The following is a 20,835-nucleotide window of genomic DNA, read 5'->3' as shown; positions in this document are numbered from 1 at the left end:
ATGAATTAATTCCAGTCAAATCATAGAATGGTTCTCTTTGTCTGATTCGTTTTAGTGACTGATTTGGTTGATTTTAGATCTGTTTGGATCAGGTTCAGTTAGATTATGTTTTTCTTCGAATTATCAGTGTGCCTCGAAACCCGTGACTTCTAAAGTGAAAGACTAGACCTCTTATCACTCCAAGTGTGTTGGTGGTTCAGTTAGATTCAATCAATGAGAAAAAAAAATAAACACGATGTAGTTGTTTCAAAGATGTATTGGAGTTTCGTGGTTTCTTCTCAAATTTTGGGTTTCTCTGTTTGTATTTTGAACCCAACAAGAAGGCTATTGACATAGAAAGGGCTATTGTTGTTCATCTCCCACCTTAATGTGGATCTAAATGGGAACTCTCTTGAACCCCCAACAAGAAGGCTATTGACATAGAAAGGGCTATATCAGCTCAGCTCCCACCTTATTGTGGATCTAAAAGGGAAATCTCTTGTTGCCAAATACTTAAACATATTACAAGTAAATACACAACCCTGTATATTTAGAAAAGTTTTGTGAAAACGAATAAAACCAAAGCGATGGAATATCGTGAATTGAGTGAAGAGTTAAAAAAATCTTTCACGTAATGTCACGTCTGTACATAAATCTCCTCTTTGAGATACCATTTAAATCAATCTAATCAAAATTTAACATTAAGGTTCACATGGGCTCACTCTACTTCTCTCATGAGATGGTTGATGAGTTCAAACAGCAATTTCTGTGGCAGCATTCTTCAGTTCTGGCTTTTCTGGGTTGCTTCCAGCACTAGCTTTGTTTTTCAAAGAGAATGAGTTTTGCTTTGGCAACAGTTTACTTGATTCCTTCAATTCTTGCACATTAAGAGTAGTATAAACTGACATTCCACATAGAGCAGTAACAGCTCCACATACACTTAGTACTCCCGGATCTGAATCGAAAATTATATACCCTCCTAGCAAGATCACGCATGTCTTAAACTGACCCAAAACTACATGAGACGTTGCCGAAGTTGCACTGCTCAGGATACATTCAAAAGTTCAGAACACAAGGAGAAAACCTTAACATGTAACAATGGAGTTCGAAGATTCATCGCATTGAAATAAAACGAGTTCGAAATGAAATGGGGTAAAAGAATATTTATTACCCCAGTGCTAAAGCTCCAGACCATTGAAGAAGAAACCCAAGAGCAGCCGATATAGCGATAGCCGACGTGTTATTTACATTCCAATCGAAAGATAAAACTCCCGGCGGATCTAACCATGGCATCAAAGCCAACAAGAAGAAAATGGTAACAGGGGTTGTCTTCCACATCAACCTACAACCAAATATTTCACTTCTAATGTTAGGCATAGCAAAACGAGATATCTATCTGCTATTAGAAAAGTAGAACGAGTTTTCGACTTACGCGAGAGCGGTCCAATTGCCCTTTTGTTGCAGATTAGACCAAAGAATCTTGTTTATAGCACTAGGGACAATCCATAGTAATGCAATACAAGCACCAAATAAATTGAATTCTAGATCTGTGACTGTTGCTACTGCCACACCTACTGAGACTACTGTAAGAGATAGAGCCTGCAAATCAAAATATAGAGTTTGAAAATTTCAAAATCTAATTCTATATTCAAAACATTTCTTTAAGTGATCGAGAAAGGATGTTTGTTTTATACCCACCCTATTGAATGAAACCCTTTTGCCCGAAAGAATGAACTCTGCAAGAACAATTGTTGGAGTAACGGCGATTTTGGCCATCTGATAGAACCCAACGCTGTCAAATACCAAAAGATGGATGTCTTTTTTTAGAGGAGAAACATTAAACAATTTCCGCATTAGGTGAAATCACGGGTGTTTCTGTTCTTACCTATTGTGCTTTAAACTGATATTGGCGAGGCCAGTGGAGAAAGCCATAACGGCACCTAAAGCAAAGAGAGAAGAAAAAGGCGTAGATTTTGAAGGAGGAGCAACGGGTAGTAATGACAATGCCTTGAAGATGGCGAGTAAAATCCAAGCAGATGTGTAATGGACTAATGTTAAGAAGATTGGGAAGTTAAAACCAACCTTCCCCATGACCTATCAAACACATTCTAAGCAAAATTAGGTCATTAAAATAGACAATTGTATATCTTCTTGAACAGAAAGTGGAAAAAATGTACAAACCAATTTGTTAGCCATGATTATTGCAACGGAAACTATGAAATTGAAGGTTAGTGCCACGGAAGGTCCACATAGTCGTTGTTGTTGACGTTTGGCTCCTTCTGAAGTTCGAAGATCATTGTATAAAGACGATCGTAGCTCCTCCAATGCCCGACCTAGTAATTCATAATGAGAAAACCAAATTTATATTGTACTAAGCGAAAGATTAAAATTCTAAATTTTCATTATCTAAAAGAATATTACACTATACATATCTTGTAACTCATGAACTCATTAAGGAAGGTGTGCTAATTAAGCAAAAGGAAAATAAGAGGTAAAAGCAATCGAATTAATCGAAAACTATATGGAGAAACGATAAATCCTATAAGAACCCATATAATATGAAAGTTTTTATCAGAATTAGTAAGATTCGAACCCTAGTCTCCCGTACCACCTACCAAAGTGGGGTTCACATATTAAAGGAAATGCAAAACTAGCAAAAACTTATGTGGTTGGATGAATCAAAGATCAAAACAACATCTTATAATGTCCAATATTAATAATAACCCAATAATCACTAAGAAGAGAAAATCCCAACCAATCCATAGAACCCAAAAAAAAAAACCTAAAAAACACAAGAAATCTGTTTTGAAGAGAAACCCCATAATATATAAATGGAACAGAGAAAAACTGAATAACACAATAATGCAGATGAAGAGATAGAATACCAGCTTCCCCAGCATCGCTATCTTTCCTCTTGATGAACTTTCTCCCATCTTTCCCTAACAAGAAATCAAATAAACCCATTTTTTCACAAATTAAAAGCATCCATCAGCTTTTAATCATAAATAGTAAAATCCAACAAGTTCTTCTTCATACCCCATAAAATCTACAACTTCATATTCATTAAATTACTAAGATACAGAAACAGATTTTAGAGAGAGAAGGAGATTTAGAGAGAGAAAGAGAGGGTGGGTAGTGGTTTTTTATTTATTTTTTGTTTGATTGATGAATGAAAAAAAAAGGAATTTTGGAAACAAAAAACAGAGGTTCCTTTCTAAACAGAAACAAAATTAGCCCAGATCCTGGGATTCTAATCTACAAATTTGAACCGTTGGATTTTCAGGAGGTAGTTAACGTTAAACCCTTGAAGTTAGCTTAAGATGTAATCATTAACATGGAATTCGTCAAAACATCGATAAAGAATCCCGATGTTAAGATTTCATTAATGAGGAGGAAGGGGAGACGGAGTAATTAATAAGTTACTTAATAAATACTAAACAAACTCTTAGTCCTTGTTTTTTGTGCCTAATGTCTATCTCAACATTTCCACAAATCTGCCATAGTCTATGACTCTATGGAAGTAAAGGGTAGGAAGTTAGAGTGTCCCATATCTCATCCGGAAGGCCTAAAAAGCATTAGGGCAGGGCAAAGTCCCCCTATCGACCTGCCAAATTAGTTCGGTAGACATAAAAAAAATGTTTATTTGAATATGTAATCGAACATAAAGTTCAGTCACTCGAAAGAGTGTCTAAATCTTGAATGATACATTTAAATCAGATCTAATATAGCAAATTGGTTACGGCCTTACTGATATTTGATTTTAGATATATTAGTCATTAATGTGGACATAAGCGTTTTAATAAATTTTAATTTGTTTATCTATATTAGTTTTACAACCCCCCACAAGACCTTTACCATCCATAGGGATTTGGAGACATAAGCTTTGTAATAACTTTTAATTTGTTCATCTAATCACAAGTTAGCAATAATTATATTGCTCTGTAAGTCATTTTACAATAGTGCCCCCACTCGTTAGCTTTCTACAAAATATTTTCGATCCCTCTTTGACACAACTCAAAACCCTAGCATTCTTAAGATGCTGTGCTCGATCTACATTAGTCATTAAAAGAAATTGATACATCATCAAAATGTGATAAGCACGATAACCGTTTAAATTAAACTTATAAATAAAGGGACCTAAATTTCAAAAAACACAAAACTTAAAGTCTGACAAACTCATTATTATTTATATCTTTAATAATCTAAATTTAACAACTATAGATTCCTAAGTCTCCTGAAAATCCAATATGAGACTTCAAGTTTATGTCAACCCTATCAACCACTTGGATGTGTAATGTGTGATCCAATCATTTGATTGGGAGAGTTGGGGCATGGGTTTGTTTGAAGTCCATCTCAATACCGAAGGTAAGAAAAGTTATGTAGGCACCCTCTAGTCATTCCACACGTGACACATAAGGAGGATATTTTAGTCATTAATAGATTTCGTTGACTGTTGACTTTGAAAGACATTTAATACTCTCCGTCTCCTTCTGTTACTCTTTGATAGTATCCTTTCTGTTTTAGAGAGAGAAAGTGGTGAAGATCACTCCTTCCTTGTTTCTTCAATGGAGCTTGTACCTTATTCCAAAGAAAACCCTATTCCTAATAATTCATCTTCTTCTAATCTCCCCTGGCAAGATATGTTTCGATCAGCCTCAGTTCGAAAATCTGACCCAATCCCACAAACCATTCCATCTTCTTCACTACAAAATCATACTCCATCAATGGAAAATTTAGCTTCTGAAACCCAAAATTCCAACCAGAATACCCTTTTGGGTGATGATGATCATAAGGTACGTCTTGCTGTTTACATAGCCATGGCTCATGCTGGTCTTGCTTTTGCTCTCTTCTTACTTTTTGGTGTTTATAAATTACTTGAACAATATCTTCGTCCAATTCAATGGGCTATTTTATGTTCAATTCCTCTCAGACGGATTCAAGATGCTTTTGTTGAATTTTGGTCTGAACCCTTAAAGCTTGGCCTCACCCAAACTGTTTTAGCCATTCCTATTGCTGTTTTTAGGGTTTATTTAGGTACCCTTATTGATTTAAAGAATGCCCTTTTTCGGATAACTCGTATTCGAAAAGAAGTACAACTTTCAGGGAAAAGTAGAACTGGTTTTGCTAAAGTTGTTAGATGGTTAGTTGCATTTGGGGCATTTGTGATTGTTTATGAACAATTTGGTGGTTATGGGTCTCTTTCGCTTATACTTTTAGGGGTTTTATTTGCTAATAGTAATGCTGGTTCGAGAAGCACTAGTTTTCGCCGTTACAGGTTGAGTTCTTACTTGACTAGTGGGATTCTTAAAAGGTTGAAAACCATTGTGGCCATTGGGTTGATTGTTTGGATGATCGTTGGATCTTTGGTTGGTGGGATTTTCTTCTCTTATAAGATAGCAGTTGAGGGTAAAGATTCTATAGTTACACTAAAATCTCACATGAAGAGTAGTAACTATGCAGATAGTATGGGTTTTATGAAATGGATGGAAGCAAACGATGTTCCTAGATTAATGGACAAGTATAGTGCACAAGTGTATGAAACCGTGACAGAAAAAATTGATGGTTTGGCAATGCAGTATAACTTGACTGAATTCGTTACTGGGGTTAAGCATTTTGTGAGAACTCCGCCTCCCGTGAACTCATCAGAACCTTCGGCCGTTCCGATGAGCCAGTCCCTGTATGTTGTAAAGCTTGTGAGTCTTAGAAAGCTTATTAGCAGCCGAGAATGGGGGCAAATTTATACAGAGTTAAATGTCATTTTCAGTGAACTACTTATTAGCAGGGAAGATCTAGTTGAGAAGGCAAAAGGGTTTGCTGTTCAAGGGATGAATCTTTCGAAACGTGTATTTGCTAGTAGTAAATCGCTTTTTAGTGGGAGTACGAGCTTAATGTTCTCGATTGGCAAATCAATTGTCTCAAAAGCTGCAGGTCTTCTAAATTTTGTCTCTCAGTTGATGGTTTTCTTATCGGTTTTGTATTATCTTGTTACTTCAGAGTCAGGAGGGGTGACAGAACAAGTACTGGGTATGCTTCCGATCTCAAAACCAGCCAGAAATCGTTGTGTCGTCGTTCTTGATCGTGCCATTGGAAGTGTACTTCTGTCTACCGCAGAGATTTCTCTGTTTCAAGGGTGTCTCACATGGCTCTTATTTAGATTTTACACAATACATTTCTTATACACGTCAACCGCTCTTGCGTTCCTCAATCCTCTATTGCCCATCTTCCCATCCTGGCTTTCAACAGTTCCAGCCGCGGTTCAATTGGTGATCGAAGGTAGATACGTAATGGCGGGTTTCATATCAATGGTTCACATTTTGCTCATGGGGTATGGGGCATCTGAAATAGAGCAGGATGTACCACTTCATAGTGGGTATCTGACCGGGTTAAGCATTATCGGTGGGATGGCCTTATTCCCATCTCGACTAGAGGTAACAACCTTACTCTTTTCATTTACTTTCTTAGGTGGTGTTTGTTTGTTTCTTCATTGTCTGGATCTGACTCGTCTCTGAATTTGAATCTACTCTAGTGAACTCAAAATCAGCTATATAGACAAGTCAAACATCATGACTCTTGACAAAAAATAACCAATATGAAATCCATCTCGAGTCAATTCAGAGATCGAATCAGATGTCATATCTGACTTGGAAAAAACAAACATTACCTTATATGACACTTAGTACCCGAATTGTAATTGTTGTTGATTCATATGTATCGTTACGCAGGGAGCTATAATGGGTCCAGTGATGACAACAATAGTGATTGCTTTGAAGAATTTGTATGGGGAATTTGTTCTTGCACAACCTGATAAGAAAAGTGATTAGTGGTTCCAAAAGATGTATGCCGTGTAAAGAATTTATAGGATTTCTTTGTTTAATCAGATCAGACAGGGGATAGAAAGAGTGAAGCAAACAATGACAGCAGGGCGGCCATTAATGGCCGTATTATTCAGAAGTCGCCCGTGGCCGTATTATTCCGACGTCGCCCGTGGCCGTATTATTCACACGTGGCCCGTGACTATGCTCCCATTCGTCCGAGTAATTTACTTGTACATATACCATCTCTGTTTTTGTTGTCGGTCATAGTTTTTTTTTAGTGAAAGGAGATGGACATTTTTTTATAGATGTTTAGATATGTTATTCAAATAATATATTATGTGTTTATATGGGATGATTTTCTGAACCGTAGAAAATCCTAATATCTTCGGTCCTTTAGTTTGGCCAGCTTTTTGGGGAAAGCAAAATAGTTTCCGGGGTGTGAAGACTTGGTCAAAAGTTGGTCAATTTTGTTTGACAATTTTATTTTGTAAGTTGTTAGAGGGAAAAATAAAAAACCCTACCTCACCTCTCTCTCTCTCCACTTCATCTTCTCTCTCCCTACCATTCTCTCTCTCTCTTCTCCGATTAGGTCGCCGGACGGAAAAAATTTCCGACCGGCGACCGTGCAAAAAAAAAAAAATATTTTCACTCACTCTCTCTCTCTAGAAACTCCGGCAAAGGGGTTTCCCTTCGTCGGAGTTCCGGTCTGTTGAAGAACATACCAGATCTGTTCTGTTCTTCAACAGACCAGTTCCGTTCTGTTGAAGAACAGAACGGAACTCCGGCGAAGGGAAACCCCTTCGCCGGAGTTTCTAGAGAGAGAGAGAATGAGTAAAAATTTTTTTTCATGGTCGTCGGGCGGACGGCGACCTTATCGGAGAAGAGAGAGAGAGAGAATGGTAGGGAGAGAGAAGATGAGGTGGAGAGAGAGAGAGGTGAGGTGGAGGGAGGTAAGGTGAGGTGGAGAGTTTTTTATTTTGAACCATATTCCCCATAAAATATGTTTCCCCGGAAAATTTTTAAAATTTTGCATTTTCCCTTTAAAATTTCATACTCTGGAAACTATTTAGCTTTCCCCAAAGCGCTGGTGTTTAGTTTTTCATGTGATGGTAGGTACCAAAGGTTCCAATTCCAAAAGCCAAGCTTCTAGTGTGGCCGACAAGAACAATGCTCTTGAGGATTTTAAGGGCTCGTTTAATGTGCTGGTCCAAACTCCCAAGTGAAGTTTGAATGATTTATTCATGTTATCACCCAAGCCAGGTTCCAGAGTTTTAGGGTAATTTTTTTGGTGTTCTCATTTGTGTCATTAGCGGCTACCTCTACCCTCGTTGCCAACAACTTTTTGGCTGGAGTAGTCTTCAAAGGTCGGGTTCGAGGCACGCAAAAATGAGATTAGGGATTTTAAAATTTCAAGATCAGATTTTCCGGTGTGTTTGGTGACGAGTTAGATTGAAAAATATGTTTCAAAAGTATCCCAACTTCTGAGGCTTCAAAGATGACTCTGGCATTTTCAAAGCACGAAAAGCTCTTTACAGAGCCATTTTTTTTCATTTTTTGTTTTGTTTCTCCAAAATTTCGTAAGGTGATGATCCACACACACACACACGTGGGGAGTAGGATGTTTAATTTTAATCCCTCACATCTAGTTCCATATTGAAGATACTCCACGAACACCTTTAGTAATTTGAGAGATTTTATAAACTGTATTTTTTTGTCAAAAGCAAACTCGCTAAAAGAAATTTCAGAAAGACCAGCGCTTTGGGTAATCCAAATAGTTTTCGGGGTGTAAAGACTTTGTCAAAAACAAAGTTGACCAGTATATTTTCTAAATGTTAGGGGGAAAGCAAATTTTTTCGGAATCCGGCCACCACCATTATCACCAAATCCGACCACTACCATCATCACTAAAATCCGGTCACCACCATCATCACCAAAATTCGGCCACCGGAATCATCACCAAAATCCGACCACCACCATCTTTACCAAACCCTAATATTCAGTTTCGCTCTCATTCACCCTAAACTTTCTCTCTAACCCTCAACCCCGTTCTCTCTTACCATCTCTATCACTCTCTCTCATACACAGTTCCGACGAAGGAAGAGAGAGATGGTAAGAGAGAGGGGTCGAGAGAGATCCCTTTAGAACTAAGAGAGAGAGAGAGAGAGAGAGAGAGAGAGAGATATTTAAGGGTAGGGTTTGTATTTGAAGGTCTTAGAGAGAGAGATGGTAAGAGAGAGAGGGCAGAGATAGAGAGACAAACTATAAGAGAGAGAGAGTGGGGAGATGAAGAAAATGGTGGTGGTGGTGGTTGTGGCTGGAAATGGTGGCCGGAGTTGAAGATGATGAAGAAGAGGAAGAAGCAATGTTTGATTTCTCCTTAAAATTTGTTTCCTCGGAAAATTTCTAAAATTTCACATATTCCCTTTAAAATTTCACACCCCGGAAACTATTTTGCTTTTCCCAAAGCGCTATCTTTTCAGAAATAGTTAGGGGCAATGTGGTCAACATAAGATAATTTCTTCTTTTTATCCTCTTCTCTTGTCTTCTCTTCTCTCTTTATACCATTGCCGACAACCATTGTTGGCGAAGGGAGTTGGGAATAAGTTCTTATGTCATTGAAGGGGATGTTAGGGTTCTTACGAAGTTAATCTCGTCTGTAGAGCAAGATATTCCGTGGCGTGTCCACCGAGATCAATGGCTTGCCTTTATGCACAAATGGTCGGACCATTACCATCTCTCCCTGTCCTCGTATTTGTAATCAGGAAGCACATTATTTGGCGGCTTTGGTTTTAGGACCAACTTTGACTCCTTAGTTTAATTGGTCCCTCTTGCTGTTAACTTCAGTTACCTTCTATGGATGTGTAATTTTATTTGCTACCGAACAAGGTACTAACTGTGTAACTTTACGGACGTTTGCGATAAAAAAAAGCATTATAATTTACTACCACTTGATGTAGTGGTTGGACGCTCACAATCCACTAAAAGTCGCAGAGATTCAATTTTCATTAGAAGTAAAAATTCACAATAGTAGATGTTTGGATAAATTAATTTAGTAGTCTGACTCTCTCCCACGTAACATTCTGAAAAACAAAAAGTTTTGCCCAAGAGAGCTCCAACCAAAGGAGTCTAGCTAGACTCACCTTCCCAATATAATTTGAGGAAGTTTTAAAGGTGCTTCCTGAGAATGTTAATGGCATCTCCCTCGATGCAAATTTGACGCGGGGAAAGGAGGCAGCTCTGACACTTACGGGAAGCGTCTATAAAGTTTCCCTAATTTGGGTCAGCTCAGTGTTTTAAAGGTGAGTCTAGCTAGACTCCATTAACATTCTCAAATCTCAGGAAGCGTTTCACCTTTAAAACACTGAGCTGACCCAAATTAGGGAAACTTTATTGATTCAGTGTTTCACCTTAAATAATGAGAGGGGCATTAACCTAACTTATTATTACAAAATAAAATCTAAAAGCTCAAAATCAGTGTCGGTGTTATTAATTATAATCAAAAGCAAATAACTCCCCCCACCCTTGCTTTCTTCCCTATATTGACTTATGAAATCTCTAGTGGTCCCTATCTGAATCATCTCAAATCCAATCCCATATCATGACGTGTAAACAGGGTCTCACCTCCAACACGAATCCCGAAGAAGAAAAGAAAAAAAAAAAACAGAAAAAAAAATAGAGAAGAGAGATTTTTAGCTTGATAGTCTCAGACTGAGAGAAAGAAATCCGAAATGCGAAACCTCTGAGCTGAGCTGACCTTAGCTTAGGTTTTAATATTCTCATCACCCGAATTCAGGTAACCAAATTCCTTCTTCTGTAAACCCTAGTTTCTTTTCGATCTATTTGAATCTCATTTTAGTTCCAAAGCTTTAACTTTTCTTAGATCGATTTCTTATACTAGTAATTTATTTTACATGCATTAATCGTTTTCAAAAACCTCCAGTTTTCCCCTTTGAATAACCTTGAAATGAGTTTGATTTGTGCTTATTGTTGTTGTTGTTGATGATGATGGTGTAGGAGAGGAGTAAATCTAGTGTCTGTGTGTGTGTGTGAAGATGTTAGGTCGTTCTCTATACAGATCTGGAAGTTTCAGAGCAGAAAACCTAGGTCAAAATGCACTTGCTATGGTTGGAAATTTATGTTTTGCCTTTTTTGTACTTGGTGTTTTGATATTTACTATTATAGCTGCTACTTACCAACCAGAAGATCCCCTTTTTCATCCATCAACTAAAATGACTAATTTCCTTGTTTCTACATCTAATGCTACCTTCCAATCTGATAATACTGTTACTAGAACTGGTGAAGATTTCATGACTTCAAATCAGACTGTTTTTGCTGATTTCATTAATGTCACTGATGTTTCGGTAACGACTTCTGAGGATTCGGGGGGAGTCGTTTGTGAAGATGATTCAGATAAACCCATTGATTGCAAGGATCCAGAGATCTTTCATCTAATGATGACTTACGCGATTGAAAAGTTTAAGGATATTCATTTCTATCGGTTTGGTAAACCCGTTCGTGGATCGAATGATACTACTTGTGATATGGCGTGGAGGTTTAGACCCAAGGAAGGAAAAGCTGCCGCGTTTTATAAGGATTATCGAAGGTTTGTGATTCAGAAGAATGGGAATTGTAATTATACTGTGGCTGGTGTTGGAGATTACCATACTGGTATGAATGCGAGGAAGAGGAAGAAGAATCAGAAAGGATTCGAAAAGAACCGTAAGAAGCGAGAGAGTGTTGCTGCCGCTGCTCTACCTGTGGTCGGAGAAGATGTGAATGATACTCTTCCTGTCGTTGAATCAGAAGGTTCGTTTAGTCATGGGAAGTACTTGATTTACTCTGGTGGTGGAGATAGGTGTAAGAGTATGAACCATTATCTTTGGAGTTTCTTGTGTGCTTTGGGTGAAGCTCAATATTTGAATCGAACTTTAGTTATGGATTTGACTCTCTGTTTGTCTTCGATATATACCACATCGAATCAGGATGAGGAAGGGAAGGATTTCAGATTTTACTTTGATTTTGAGCATTTGAAGGAGTCAGCTTCTGTATTGGATCAAACTCAGTTTTGGGATGACTGGGCTAAGTGGCAGAAGAGAGACAATTTGAATCTTCATCTCGTGGAAGATTTTAGGGTTACCCCAATGAAGCTTTCTGAAGTGAAGGACTCCTTGATAATGAGAAAGTTTGGGTCGGTCGAGCCAGATAATTATTGGTACAGGGTATGCGAAGGGGAGACTGAATCTGCCATCCAAAGACCGTGGCATATGCTATGGAAATCTAGACGGTTGATGGACATAGTGTCGGGTATCACTTCAAAAATGAATTGGGATTTCGATGCTGTACATGTAGAGAGAGGAGAGAAAGCGAAGAACACACAGTTATGGCCGAACTTGGCAACCGATACTTCACCCGAGTCACTCATATCGTCTTTAAGAGACAAGATTGAAGATGGAAGGAACCTCTATATAGCAACAAATGAACCAGATACTTCCTTCTTTGACCCGTTGAAGGACAAGTACACTACTCATTTCCTTGATGACAATAAGGAGCTTTGGGATGAGAACAGCGAGTGGTATTCTGAAACCACAAAACTTAACAGCGGGAACCCAGTCGAGTTTGATGGTTACATGAGGGTATCGGTTGACACAGAGGTTTTCTTGAGGGGGAAAAAGCAGATCGAAACTTTCAATGACCTTACTTCAGATTGCAAGGATGGTATTAACACCTGCAGGACATCTTCATGATTCTGAAAATGCGGAAATGAGCTTTACAATGCTTAAGCTGAAGTAGCAAGTGCAGAAATTCCTCAAATTGGAATTTCAATGTTCATCTTAAGCTATTAGTATTGTTGAAATTTTCAGATGTTCATTGATGAATTAGGGTTTCTTATAAATTTTTTTGTAACTTGTAGCATTCCATGGATGTTGAGTTCTTGTATTCTTGAGTATGTCAGGTCTGTTCTTGTGCTGTTGATGTGTTTCAACTTTCAAATGGATAATGTAATTCTAAGCCAGGATTAGTATTCAACTATTCATTCTTGTATTGCCTGCTGCTGCTTCTTTGGCTAGTTTTCAGCCCAAACCCAACCACTAATTTGGCTCGCAAAGCCCACGGCTACTCAAAATACTTCAACAGCGGAAGAAGTCATCAAACAAGAGTTGAAAGCTAACCGTGGTTGGATGGGCAAACTTTTGCAAGTTATTACTGAAAGTCTTGTAGAGAGAAGAGAAATAAGTAGATGAAGTTGTTTCAGCTTAAACCATATCATTAGTTTGCCAATGGGGTTTCCTTGCTTATTTGGTAAACAAATTAGGAAGTGAAATTAGGCCAGCTGTTTTTCAGCAAAAGCCACCTTCAGTAAATTCTTGAATCTAATTCTAAGCTCGAGTCAGATTTCATATTCACACTTTTTAGTTTTTAGCAAGATATAAGATGCCCATAGAATGCATAAGATTGATATCATTTCAATCTAGAGCTGAATCAAATGTAGAATTGAAGGACTAATGAGAAGTAATAACACCATGTGATGAACACTACAAAGGTACTAGAATAATTTAGGTAAATAAAACCTCTTATTGTAGTTTTCTCGAAAAAAAGACATTGACAAGCAAGGAAAAGCCTGTTGGTCGAAACCTATATATGCTCTCTGACTACAAAATAGAAAAAGGGTGAGTCTGAACTACCTAACAAGAATCGCTTCAATGCCACCACTGAACGGGAAGTCGTCGCTGAAAGAAGGCAGACCTGTACAACAACAAATAAGGTGAGCTGATCCATGCACTTCATTTTCGACCTGACTTCCACTTTTTGATTGGAAATAAAGTAAGTTTTGTGCTTGGCTGTAATCTCGGAATGGATGCACTTCATTTTCGACCTGACTTCCACTTTTTGATTGGAAATAAAGTAAGTTTTGTGCTTGGCTGTAATCTCGGAATGGCAACCCGATTTTGATCATTGTTGTCTTTGTCATCCACAAATGGTTTCACCTCAAAAGAACCTCTTGTAAACCCTCGGGCAACCTGATGTAGAACATGAAATTATCAGAATTGTCACTGGCCGAGATCAATATTCTTGGCAACCAAATATATATTAGATGGATATTTAACCAACTCAACAAGTAAGAGTAGAAAGAAAATTCTCTGACCTTTAAAAGAATCCAGACTTTGAGAGAACTACTCAAAAGCGCAAGTCTTGTTCTTTTTCCCGACGTTAAGTAGTTACACATGAAACGATCCACCATCAGAACAAATTTTGGCCAAGACTTCGGGTTTTCCAGATCTGCCTTCTCATTTGATATTGCCTATAGAGAACAACATAGCAGACCGTTACAATTTCAGAGAGGTTCTATGAGACAAGATGTTGAATATATCAAAGAAAGAAAAGCATAATTTCCAGATTAACTACTCACCAGTAGCCGACAAATTTCATGTTCAATTTTTGAGAAAGAAGTCTCCAATGCTTCAACTCGTCCAGTTGCATGACAGCAAGCACATGGCTCACTAATCATAAATGTTACACTAGGACGAACCTGTACACCATTAAGGCATATCATTGGATAAAAAATGTATAATTGGAGGATGTGTCTCGAGATCAATTTGAATACTCTCACAATTGGCAGATTGTGCATGACAAACACATGATATTCGAAGGCAAGATCATGGGTAGGCTATGATGACGGTGATAGTACATAAGAAAAGAAAAATACCCTCTTTCTAGTTATTTCCATCAGTCCATGCCGAGACAATTCTGATACTCTCACTATTGACCGATCCCTTTCAACAGCCTTTTTCATTTCTTCATAGACTAACCTCTTATTTGCTGTAACAGAAAATATCAAAAGAAAACACTCGACAAGTTAGCGGACATGATAAGTCATTTTAATGATGATCAATCCACTCAAGCAAGAACATTCAAGAAGACCTCATGTCTTCAATGATAGGATCATGGAGATAGTGATATTACAATAGCTTATGGAAGGAAGGAACCATTTGTTAAGTGGCTTGTAGTTTTGAGAAGGAATAATTAATTCGAAAATTATGCTTGGGTTCTTCCTAATCAAGACGATGCATGTTTCATGCATCAGATATGACACACCTACACTGAGACACACAAAGAAAGCAAGAGAAGTTGCCATTATCTGACAAGTAGCAAGTCAAAATGGAGGGATACTCAAGTATTATGAGGTAATTTCCTAGTTACCATGATTCTTCCTCATCTCCCATTTGGAATTGAGTATCCTCATCCGTGAAGATATTATTCGATAATGAAAACCAATATGTACACAAACTTGAGCAGCTTGAGGTGGTTTGTGGGTTACGTTTCACTTTGCATTAAGCAAGTCCTGTAAGGATAAAATTGGATACAAATACAAACAGAATTAAAGTTCTGATGACTTTGACGTCCAATATGGCCTAAGGGTATTCTCATTACCAACTTAAGTATGCTTACAAAAATGTTCATAACCAACAAGCGAAGAACTCTGTGGAGCATCTATTACTTACAGTCATCAACCATATCAATGAAGTCCACCACAATGATTCCTCCTATATCCCTGAGCCGCAGCTCCCTTGCTATCTGGAACAGTACTTACTATTTCAGCAATTTTTAGAAAAACCTCTAACAGAATAGCTAATCACATACAAGAAACCTTGACCATAGAGCCATCGGGAATAACTTTTTCTAAAATTCTGAAAGAAATCAGCTCATATGTCAATCTCAAGTGTAACCAGGGCTTGGCATCTTACGTACTTGTTTTGCAGCTGCAAGGTTGACATCAAGAATAGCTTGTTCTTGTGAATTCCCTTTACCAAGCATCCCATGTCCTCCGTTCACATCAATTGAGACTAAAGCCTCTGTTTGCTCAATTACTAAAGAACCCCCATTGATGATTGCGACTCTGCAGTAGGAGAGAAAACCATATTTGGCTAGCAACATTAGGCGTTTACCATTTAAAGGAAAACCTGTATTCAGAGAGCTTTGCATTTAAGACTACTCATAAGAAAACTTGATCTTAGTATTTCATTTGTTTCAAGAGTTAACTATGATTAATTTGTGAAATATGCAGAATACCCTACATTCCAAGTCAGTTTGAGGCAGTTCATTCTGACCAGATGTGCATGTTTCAGTGGATTTTGTATTATTCAATGAATAAAGAGAATCATGCATTCTATACTTTATCAGGTAAATCCATATTACAAGAGCTCATTAATGATCAGTCATAGTTTAACGAGGTAGTCTCAAGAGAACAAGTAAATGAGGTTCTACTCTATGGATTTACTGTACGAATTTAAGCAGTTAAAGACAAGTGCTTTCTTCAACAAAAAAAAAAAAGACAAGTGCTTTAAAAAACATAAACCCCATGACTACTAACCACTGTTTCTCACCTTTTACTGAGCATATTATTGATCTCGTCTTCAATGCCATATTCATCAAAGAGAGGAGTTCTTTTATTGTATAGCTCAACTCGATCACAGAGATCAGGTGCAATTTCCTGAAGGTAGCTAGTAACCTGAAATAGAATATGAAAGTAAGTAAAGTCTTAAAATTGTACTTCACACAAAGGTATCCATAACTTAAACAGGCATTAAAAAGTTAGAAGGTCGTCCATGCACAACTTAAGAGAAGAACAACTATATAACCGTACTCAATTAAAGTGTTCGGCTCGTAAAATTTCTGCTCAACATGTCATGTCATACCTCATGATACGTCCTTGGAGAATCCACCACCATATTCTTAACCTGAAAAAAAAAAGTTATGAAGTAAGAATATCAAAAGGCACCAAAAAAGGTGAAAAACTGAAGATGGTAAAGGTTTGTGAGTGAAATAATGAATATTTATCCACCTTCTCATTGAAATAGTCCTGTGCAACTGAGAGAGTTTGACCCATAGCTCTATGCAAAATAACAGGAACTGCCCCTTCCACTCCTTCATCAGCAGCAAGAGCTGCAGATTTTGCATGCTCCATTATATCTTTCCAAGTTGAGAGTAAGCCTTCCAAGTCCTTCTGCAATTCCTCCAACGAATGACCAGCAGCAACAGTTCTTACAGTAACACCAAAACCCGGAGGTTGCAAAGTCTTAGCAATGACTCTCAAACGTGTACGTTCAACACCTGAAATTTTCTTCGAGACTCCGATTCTATCACAACGAGCAATTAATATCTGCAAGCAAGGGGAACAGAAACAAGAGACACCGAACTGAATAAGGGAAATAACAAGTAATTGGACAGATGAAGTACTAAGAAGATGAAGATATAACATACCCAGAATCTGCTCCTTAGATTAGGATAAGCTGTGAGAGCTGGACCTTTTGTGCCTAGACCCTCCTTAACTACTTGCACAATCACTTTGGTTCCTTTACGAACATTGGTCCATTTATTAACACTGTGATGTTTATCAGTAAACTCCTCCATATCTTGGAAAGCATAACGTGAAAGTTGAGAAGCATGGGAGCCTTTACCAAGAGCAAGTAATTCATTAACAGTTTCATTTTCACCTTCTAGATGGTGCCCATTTTCATCATAGTCGTCTTCAAAATCAGCGTCTCCATCACCATAATCAACTGCACCACCATTGTCACTTCCCCTAACGTCTGGAACATCAAAGTCATCCTCCGTTTCATGTTCCTCAAAATCTTCATGCATAAATTGAACTTGATCATCCTTAAAATCGTCAACCGCTAGGTCACCAATTACTTCAACATCACCATGTGAACCAGGTTCATTATCACAAGTATACGGGAGCTCTTTTTGCTTGTTTACAGCAGAACCATTTACCACTTTTCCCTTAGTTTTACGACAAAATGGAGGAAATACAAATGGTTCTCTATTCTGCTTGATGTCCAGTAGTGATGGTCTAGAAATTCCAATATTTACAAATGCACCACCCATGTGGGGAACCAATCTTGTGATTATCCCAAGATAAACACTATCACACTGGACATTATTTTTTACAGGTTCTAAAAGTAACTCAACCAAATTCTCATCTTCCAGGACAGCAATTCTTTGCATTGTACAAATAGATGAGTTAATTAGTATAACGGTGGAAACAGACTCCTCAACAGAAGATAATTTACTCTCGTCTTCCGAATTTTCTGTATCCTGGTTACTATTATCAGGGAATTCCAGTAGATTCGACACATCTACGTCAGGCTCTCGTTTAAAAACAGAGTCGAGCTTATCTTTAGATTGGATAAAGTGAAGGGTAGATTGCAGTAACCAGGGCTCTTCAACTGGCTGGTCTCTCTCAAGGAAATTCCCATTAGAAACCAACCCATTATTATAAATGGTAGATGAGTCATCCTCCAGTGAAAAGTCAATTAACGGCGACAGCACATCTAGAGAATCCCTTTTTTGACATCTTAAAATCCCTTGCAAATCTGTCAGACACTGGAAACACTTGAGTTTTCAACAACAAAGAAAAAGAAAAAATTCCATAGTGAAGCTAAAGTTTTGGAAGTTTTACCTGCATTTGGGATTGTATTAACGTGTTTTGTGGTAAGGTACGTCTCTTCTATCCATGAACTCCATGAATAAACTGGAAGACATTGAGTCTTAACTTCCATCCACAAGTCTCTTACCACAATCTTTTCATTTTGCATGCTCGGTAAAGGTACAGAAACAGAAAATTCAGGTCCTGGCCTCCAAATCAGATCAGAGGATGGCCATTTATCTCCTTTTATGAAATAATTGTACTTAAAATTAGTCCCACGAGGCACCTGACAATGGATGGCCATTAAAAGAATAAGTCAATTTGGCCAATGGGCAAGTAGAAAATCTGCAATGTGGATAAGAGAGTTCATAAGCGTATCTATTTCTACCCAACAAGGAACAGGAAACATAGTATATCTCAATGACAGGATCACAATTTCTACAAACATATAAATCTGTAGCAAATCACAGACAATGTAAATAATGATATAGTTGCTTATAAAAAATTTATGTAAAATTGTAAAGCATTCTGTGCGTACTAGGAATACTAAGCCTTTCTATACTTAAAATGAGTAGCGCACAGTAAATTTTCTTTTTCGCCTTATATCACAGTTGGATTAGTCTACCTTTACTTCGGCTCTCCACAAGCTAGGATGGCCAAGAGAAGGTGACATCCGAACACCCATCATTGGTTCCCAGCATCCTAAGGTTACAGGATCGCCAGTTATGTACAAAAGCTGTCCATCTGCTAAATCAGCTTCTATAGTCCAAAGCACTTCGCATAAATCCGGACAGGATGTATCTGTAAGGACAAATATAAAACATTTTACTAGTATATTCATATACATGGTGAATGGAATATGAACTGAGCAGTCACAAGTTCAGATCATGAATTTGGGCAAGCACTATGAATCCTAGTTGATGTTAAAAGCATGTCAAGTAAACATTCACCACATCAAAAATCTATGAAATGGAAGAATGTAAAAAAGTTACCTTTCCTGGCAGAAACTATGGGTGTTTTGAGAAGAAAATTATGAACACCAAGACGAAGATTATTAGGCTTGAACGAATTCTGGCTCTTTAGAGTCATCATATGGCTTAAAAACCTGTAATTTAAAGCAAATACCAGAAACTTAACTTTGACGAATCAACAAAATGCCTAAATTCAGAGTAAGTCATCATGTGTTTGTTCTTATTTCCGTGAGAATTACATCAGTTTCATACAAATTGGGGATAAAGGAATCAACTTTTGAAATGGTAAAATCAACTTACGGTGAGAGAGTTCTTTCAGAGCAAAATAGAGATGGACGGAGTCCCTTACGGCGGCCCACCACCATGGGCGGTGGTCTAGGCCGAGCTTCGCAAACCTCCATTAGTGTCTAAAAACAAACTTTTTCAACTCCGTGGAGAGTTCATTGAAGTACAGGAGAAGCCATTGAAACAGGTCTTCTGGTTAAGCTTCATGATAAACAAGCTGAAATTAAGTATAGAGTGATTGATAGTTTAGTGTTTTACCAGTGACGAATATGAAGTTGAGGAAGAGGAAGAAAGTAGAGAGAGAAAGAGCAGAGGAAGGATAGAAAGATTGCGAGAGAGAGAGAGAGAGAGAGAGAGATGGATTAGATAGGAGAACTAAAACAAAGTGTTGCTTTGGCGCGCGTGTGGTGAGTCGACTCGCTCTACCACAACTCCCGTCTTACACTTAGTTTACACTCCATTGTCTAGCTTTTAACGCTATACTTCTCGCCCTACTGTCGCAGTAGATCCACTTAGGCTAACGTTGTTGTTGTGGTGGATCGCGTCTAATTTTTATATATAATGTTAAAACTAAAAGTCGCGGAAGCTATCGAACCTATCCTAGAAATTGATCCGATTATGAAGATTAATCGAAAAGCTAAGTCAAAATCAAATATGCGAACAGAATTTAACGAGGTTCGGCTTTAAAGCCTACGTCCTCGGGCGAACAAGAAATCTTTATTGAAGGATAGATGAAGACGACTAACACAACCCGCAAGTTCGTCCCAAGATGGTACCGTATAGAATTTAACCTTCTATACTAGATCTTCGACGACCGAGAAATTTAACACCGCTCAAAAACTATGAAAAATTTCTCCCACTCTTGCTCTCTCTCTAGCTCTCTAAAGAAGAGTTGTTGTTGCTTGTGTTGGTGTGTTGATTACAAAGCACTCAACCCCTATTTATATATATTATAAGCCAAAAAATTGGAAACTGCCTATTGAGCCAAAAAATTGGAAACCATCCCAATTTTTGGAAACTGCCCAATTTTTGGAAACTGCCTATTGCTGCCTCTTAAACCTCCTCTTCAATTTTTAGAAACTGCCTCTTACATATAAGTTTCAGAAATTTTCTAGTGTGTATCGTGGTGTCTTTGCTTACGTTGTTTCATGTCGCGTTAAGTCGAGCTTACACGCAGATTTACATGCACGGTAGTGCTCATTTTTATACCATGTGAGATTATGTGTTTACCTGTCATCCGAAATCAGTACGTGATTTCTTTCTGAAACAGTACATGATTTCCGACGAATAGCACTCGCGTGGCCCCACATTGTGTAAAAATGAACACAACCATACTTGCACATTTGGGTGTGGGTTC

General features: G+C 37.9%; 4 protein-coding genes across 11 annotated transcripts; 2 read left to right on the top strand and 2 right to left on the bottom strand.

The window, feature by feature from the left end:
• Positions 1-457: 457 nt before the first annotated feature.
• LOC147552402 (Nucleotide/sugar transporter family protein) lies at positions 458-3,470 on the bottom strand. 2 transcript variants are annotated; one of them, XM_086664799.1, is made up of 7 exons: positions 2,865-3,470; positions 2,161-2,312; positions 1,865-2,073; positions 1,678-1,771; positions 1,412-1,578; positions 1,151-1,321; positions 458-1,020 (listed from the first exon to the last, which is right to left on the bottom strand). In XM_086664799.1, exons 1-7 carry the CDS (start codon positions 2,962-2,964, stop codon positions 732-734), a joined length of 1,182 nt encoding a protein of 393 aa, XP_086520925.1. In that variant the 5' UTR covers positions 2,965-3,470; the 3' UTR covers positions 458-731. The 2 variants fall into 2 exon arrangements, with proteins under 2 accessions (XP_086520925.1, XP_086520926.1); XM_086664800.1 differs by lacking the exon at positions 458-1,020 and having other exon boundaries at positions 1,147-1,321; positions 2,865-3,139.
• Positions 3,471-4,477: 1,007 nt separating this feature from the next.
• On the top strand, positions 4,478-7,146 carry LOC147552401 (uncharacterized). The gene is made up of 2 exons (XM_086666917.1): positions 4,478-6,407; positions 6,702-7,146. The coding sequence occupies exons 1-2, from the start codon at positions 4,545-4,547 to the stop codon at positions 6,798-6,800; spliced, it is 1,962 nt and encodes a 653-aa protein (XP_086523043.1). The 5' UTR covers positions 4,478-4,544; the 3' UTR covers positions 6,801-7,146.
• A 1,032-nt stretch (positions 7,147-8,178) lies between these two features.
• On the top strand, positions 8,179-12,836 carry LOC147552400 (calcium ion-binding protein). 2 transcript variants are annotated; one of them, XM_086666918.1, is made up of 4 exons: positions 8,179-8,318; positions 9,823-10,097; positions 10,194-10,587; positions 10,809-12,836. In XM_086666918.1, exon 4 carries the CDS (start codon positions 10,847-10,849, stop codon positions 12,536-12,538), a length of 1,692 nt encoding a protein of 563 aa, XP_086523044.1. In that variant the 5' UTR covers positions 8,179-8,318; positions 9,823-10,097; positions 10,194-10,587; positions 10,809-10,846; the 3' UTR covers positions 12,539-12,836. The 2 variants fall into 2 exon arrangements, with proteins under 2 accessions (XP_086523044.1, XP_086523045.1); XM_086666919.1 differs by lacking the exon at positions 8,179-8,318 and having other exon boundaries at positions 9,854-10,093; positions 10,175-10,587.
• Positions 12,837-13,264: 428 nt separating this feature from the next.
• On the bottom strand, positions 13,265-20,025 carry RNEE/G (RNAse E/G-like protein). 6 transcript variants are annotated; one of them, XR_015237137.1, is made up of 15 exons: positions 19,494-19,873; positions 19,215-19,327; positions 18,848-19,023; positions 18,256-18,508; positions 17,055-18,169; positions 16,636-16,953; positions 16,490-16,531; positions 16,178-16,302; positions 15,539-15,690; positions 15,296-15,368; positions 14,500-14,612; positions 14,203-14,322; positions 13,939-14,094; positions 13,669-13,813; positions 13,265-13,587 (listed from the first exon to the last, which is right to left on the bottom strand). XR_015237137.1 is itself a non-coding variant. In XM_086666913.1 (15 exons), exons 1-15 carry the CDS (start codon positions 19,592-19,594, stop codon positions 13,428-13,430), a joined length of 3,162 nt encoding a protein of 1,053 aa, XP_086523039.1. In that variant the 5' UTR covers positions 19,595-20,025; the 3' UTR covers positions 13,265-13,427. The 6 variants fall into 6 exon arrangements, 4 of the variants coding, with proteins under 4 accessions (XP_086523039.1, XP_086523041.1, XP_086523042.1 ...); XR_015237138.1 differs by having other exon boundaries at positions 13,265-13,655; positions 13,733-13,813; XM_086666913.1 differs by having other exon boundaries at positions 13,265-13,655; positions 13,733-13,813; positions 15,543-15,690; positions 19,494-20,025.
• Positions 20,026-20,835: the final 810 nt, after the last annotated feature.

The sequence above is a fragment of the Eschscholzia californica genome, unplaced genomic scaffold (genome assembly GCF_041429995.1).
Source record: "Eschscholzia californica isolate CP2 unplaced genomic scaffold, dmEscCali1.0.p SCAF_3, whole genome shotgun sequence".
Taxonomy (NCBI): Eukaryota; Viridiplantae; Streptophyta; class Magnoliopsida; order Ranunculales; family Papaveraceae; genus Eschscholzia; species Eschscholzia californica.
The sequence above is the reverse complement of the archived record's forward strand: the minus strand, read 5'-3'. Positions and strand labels throughout refer to the sequence as shown.

Bases quoted from the DNA above. Each gene is read 5' to 3' on its own strand.
- LOC147552402 (XM_086664799.1), bottom strand. From the start codon at position 2,964: ATGCTTTTAATTTGTGAAAAAATGGGTTTATTTGATTTCTTGTTAGGG. The intron at 2,074-2,160 runs GTTTGTACATTT...TGTGTTTGATAG, and splicing joins TAATCATGGCTAACAAATTG to GTCATGGGGAAGGTTGGTTT. The intron at 1,579-1,677 runs GTGGGTATAAAA...TTTGATTTGCAG, and splicing joins AAAGGGTTTCATTCAATAGG to GCTCTATCTCTTACAGTAGT.
- LOC147552401 (XM_086666917.1), top strand. From the start codon at position 4,545: ATGGAGCTTGTACCTTATTCCAAAGAAAACCCTATTCCTAATAATTCA. The intron at 6,408-6,701 runs GTAACAACCTTA...ATCGTTACGCAG, and splicing joins TATTCCCATCTCGACTAGAG to GGAGCTATAATGGGTCCAGT.
- LOC147552400 (XM_086666918.1), top strand. From the start codon at position 10,847: ATGTTAGGTCGTTCTCTATACAGATCTGGAAGTTTCAGAGCAGAAAAC.
- RNEE/G (XM_086666913.1), bottom strand. From the start codon at position 19,594: ATGGAGGTTTGCGAAGCTCGGCCTAGACCACCGCCCATGGTGGTGGGC. The intron at 18,509-18,847 runs GTAGACTAATCC...ATCCATTGTCAG, and splicing joins TGTGGAGAGCCGAAGTAAAG to GTGCCTCGTGGGACTAATTT. The intron at 14,613-15,295 runs GTAAGTAATAGA...TTTCTGTTACAG, and splicing joins CATTGATATGGTTGATGACT to CAAATAAGAGGTTAGTCTAT.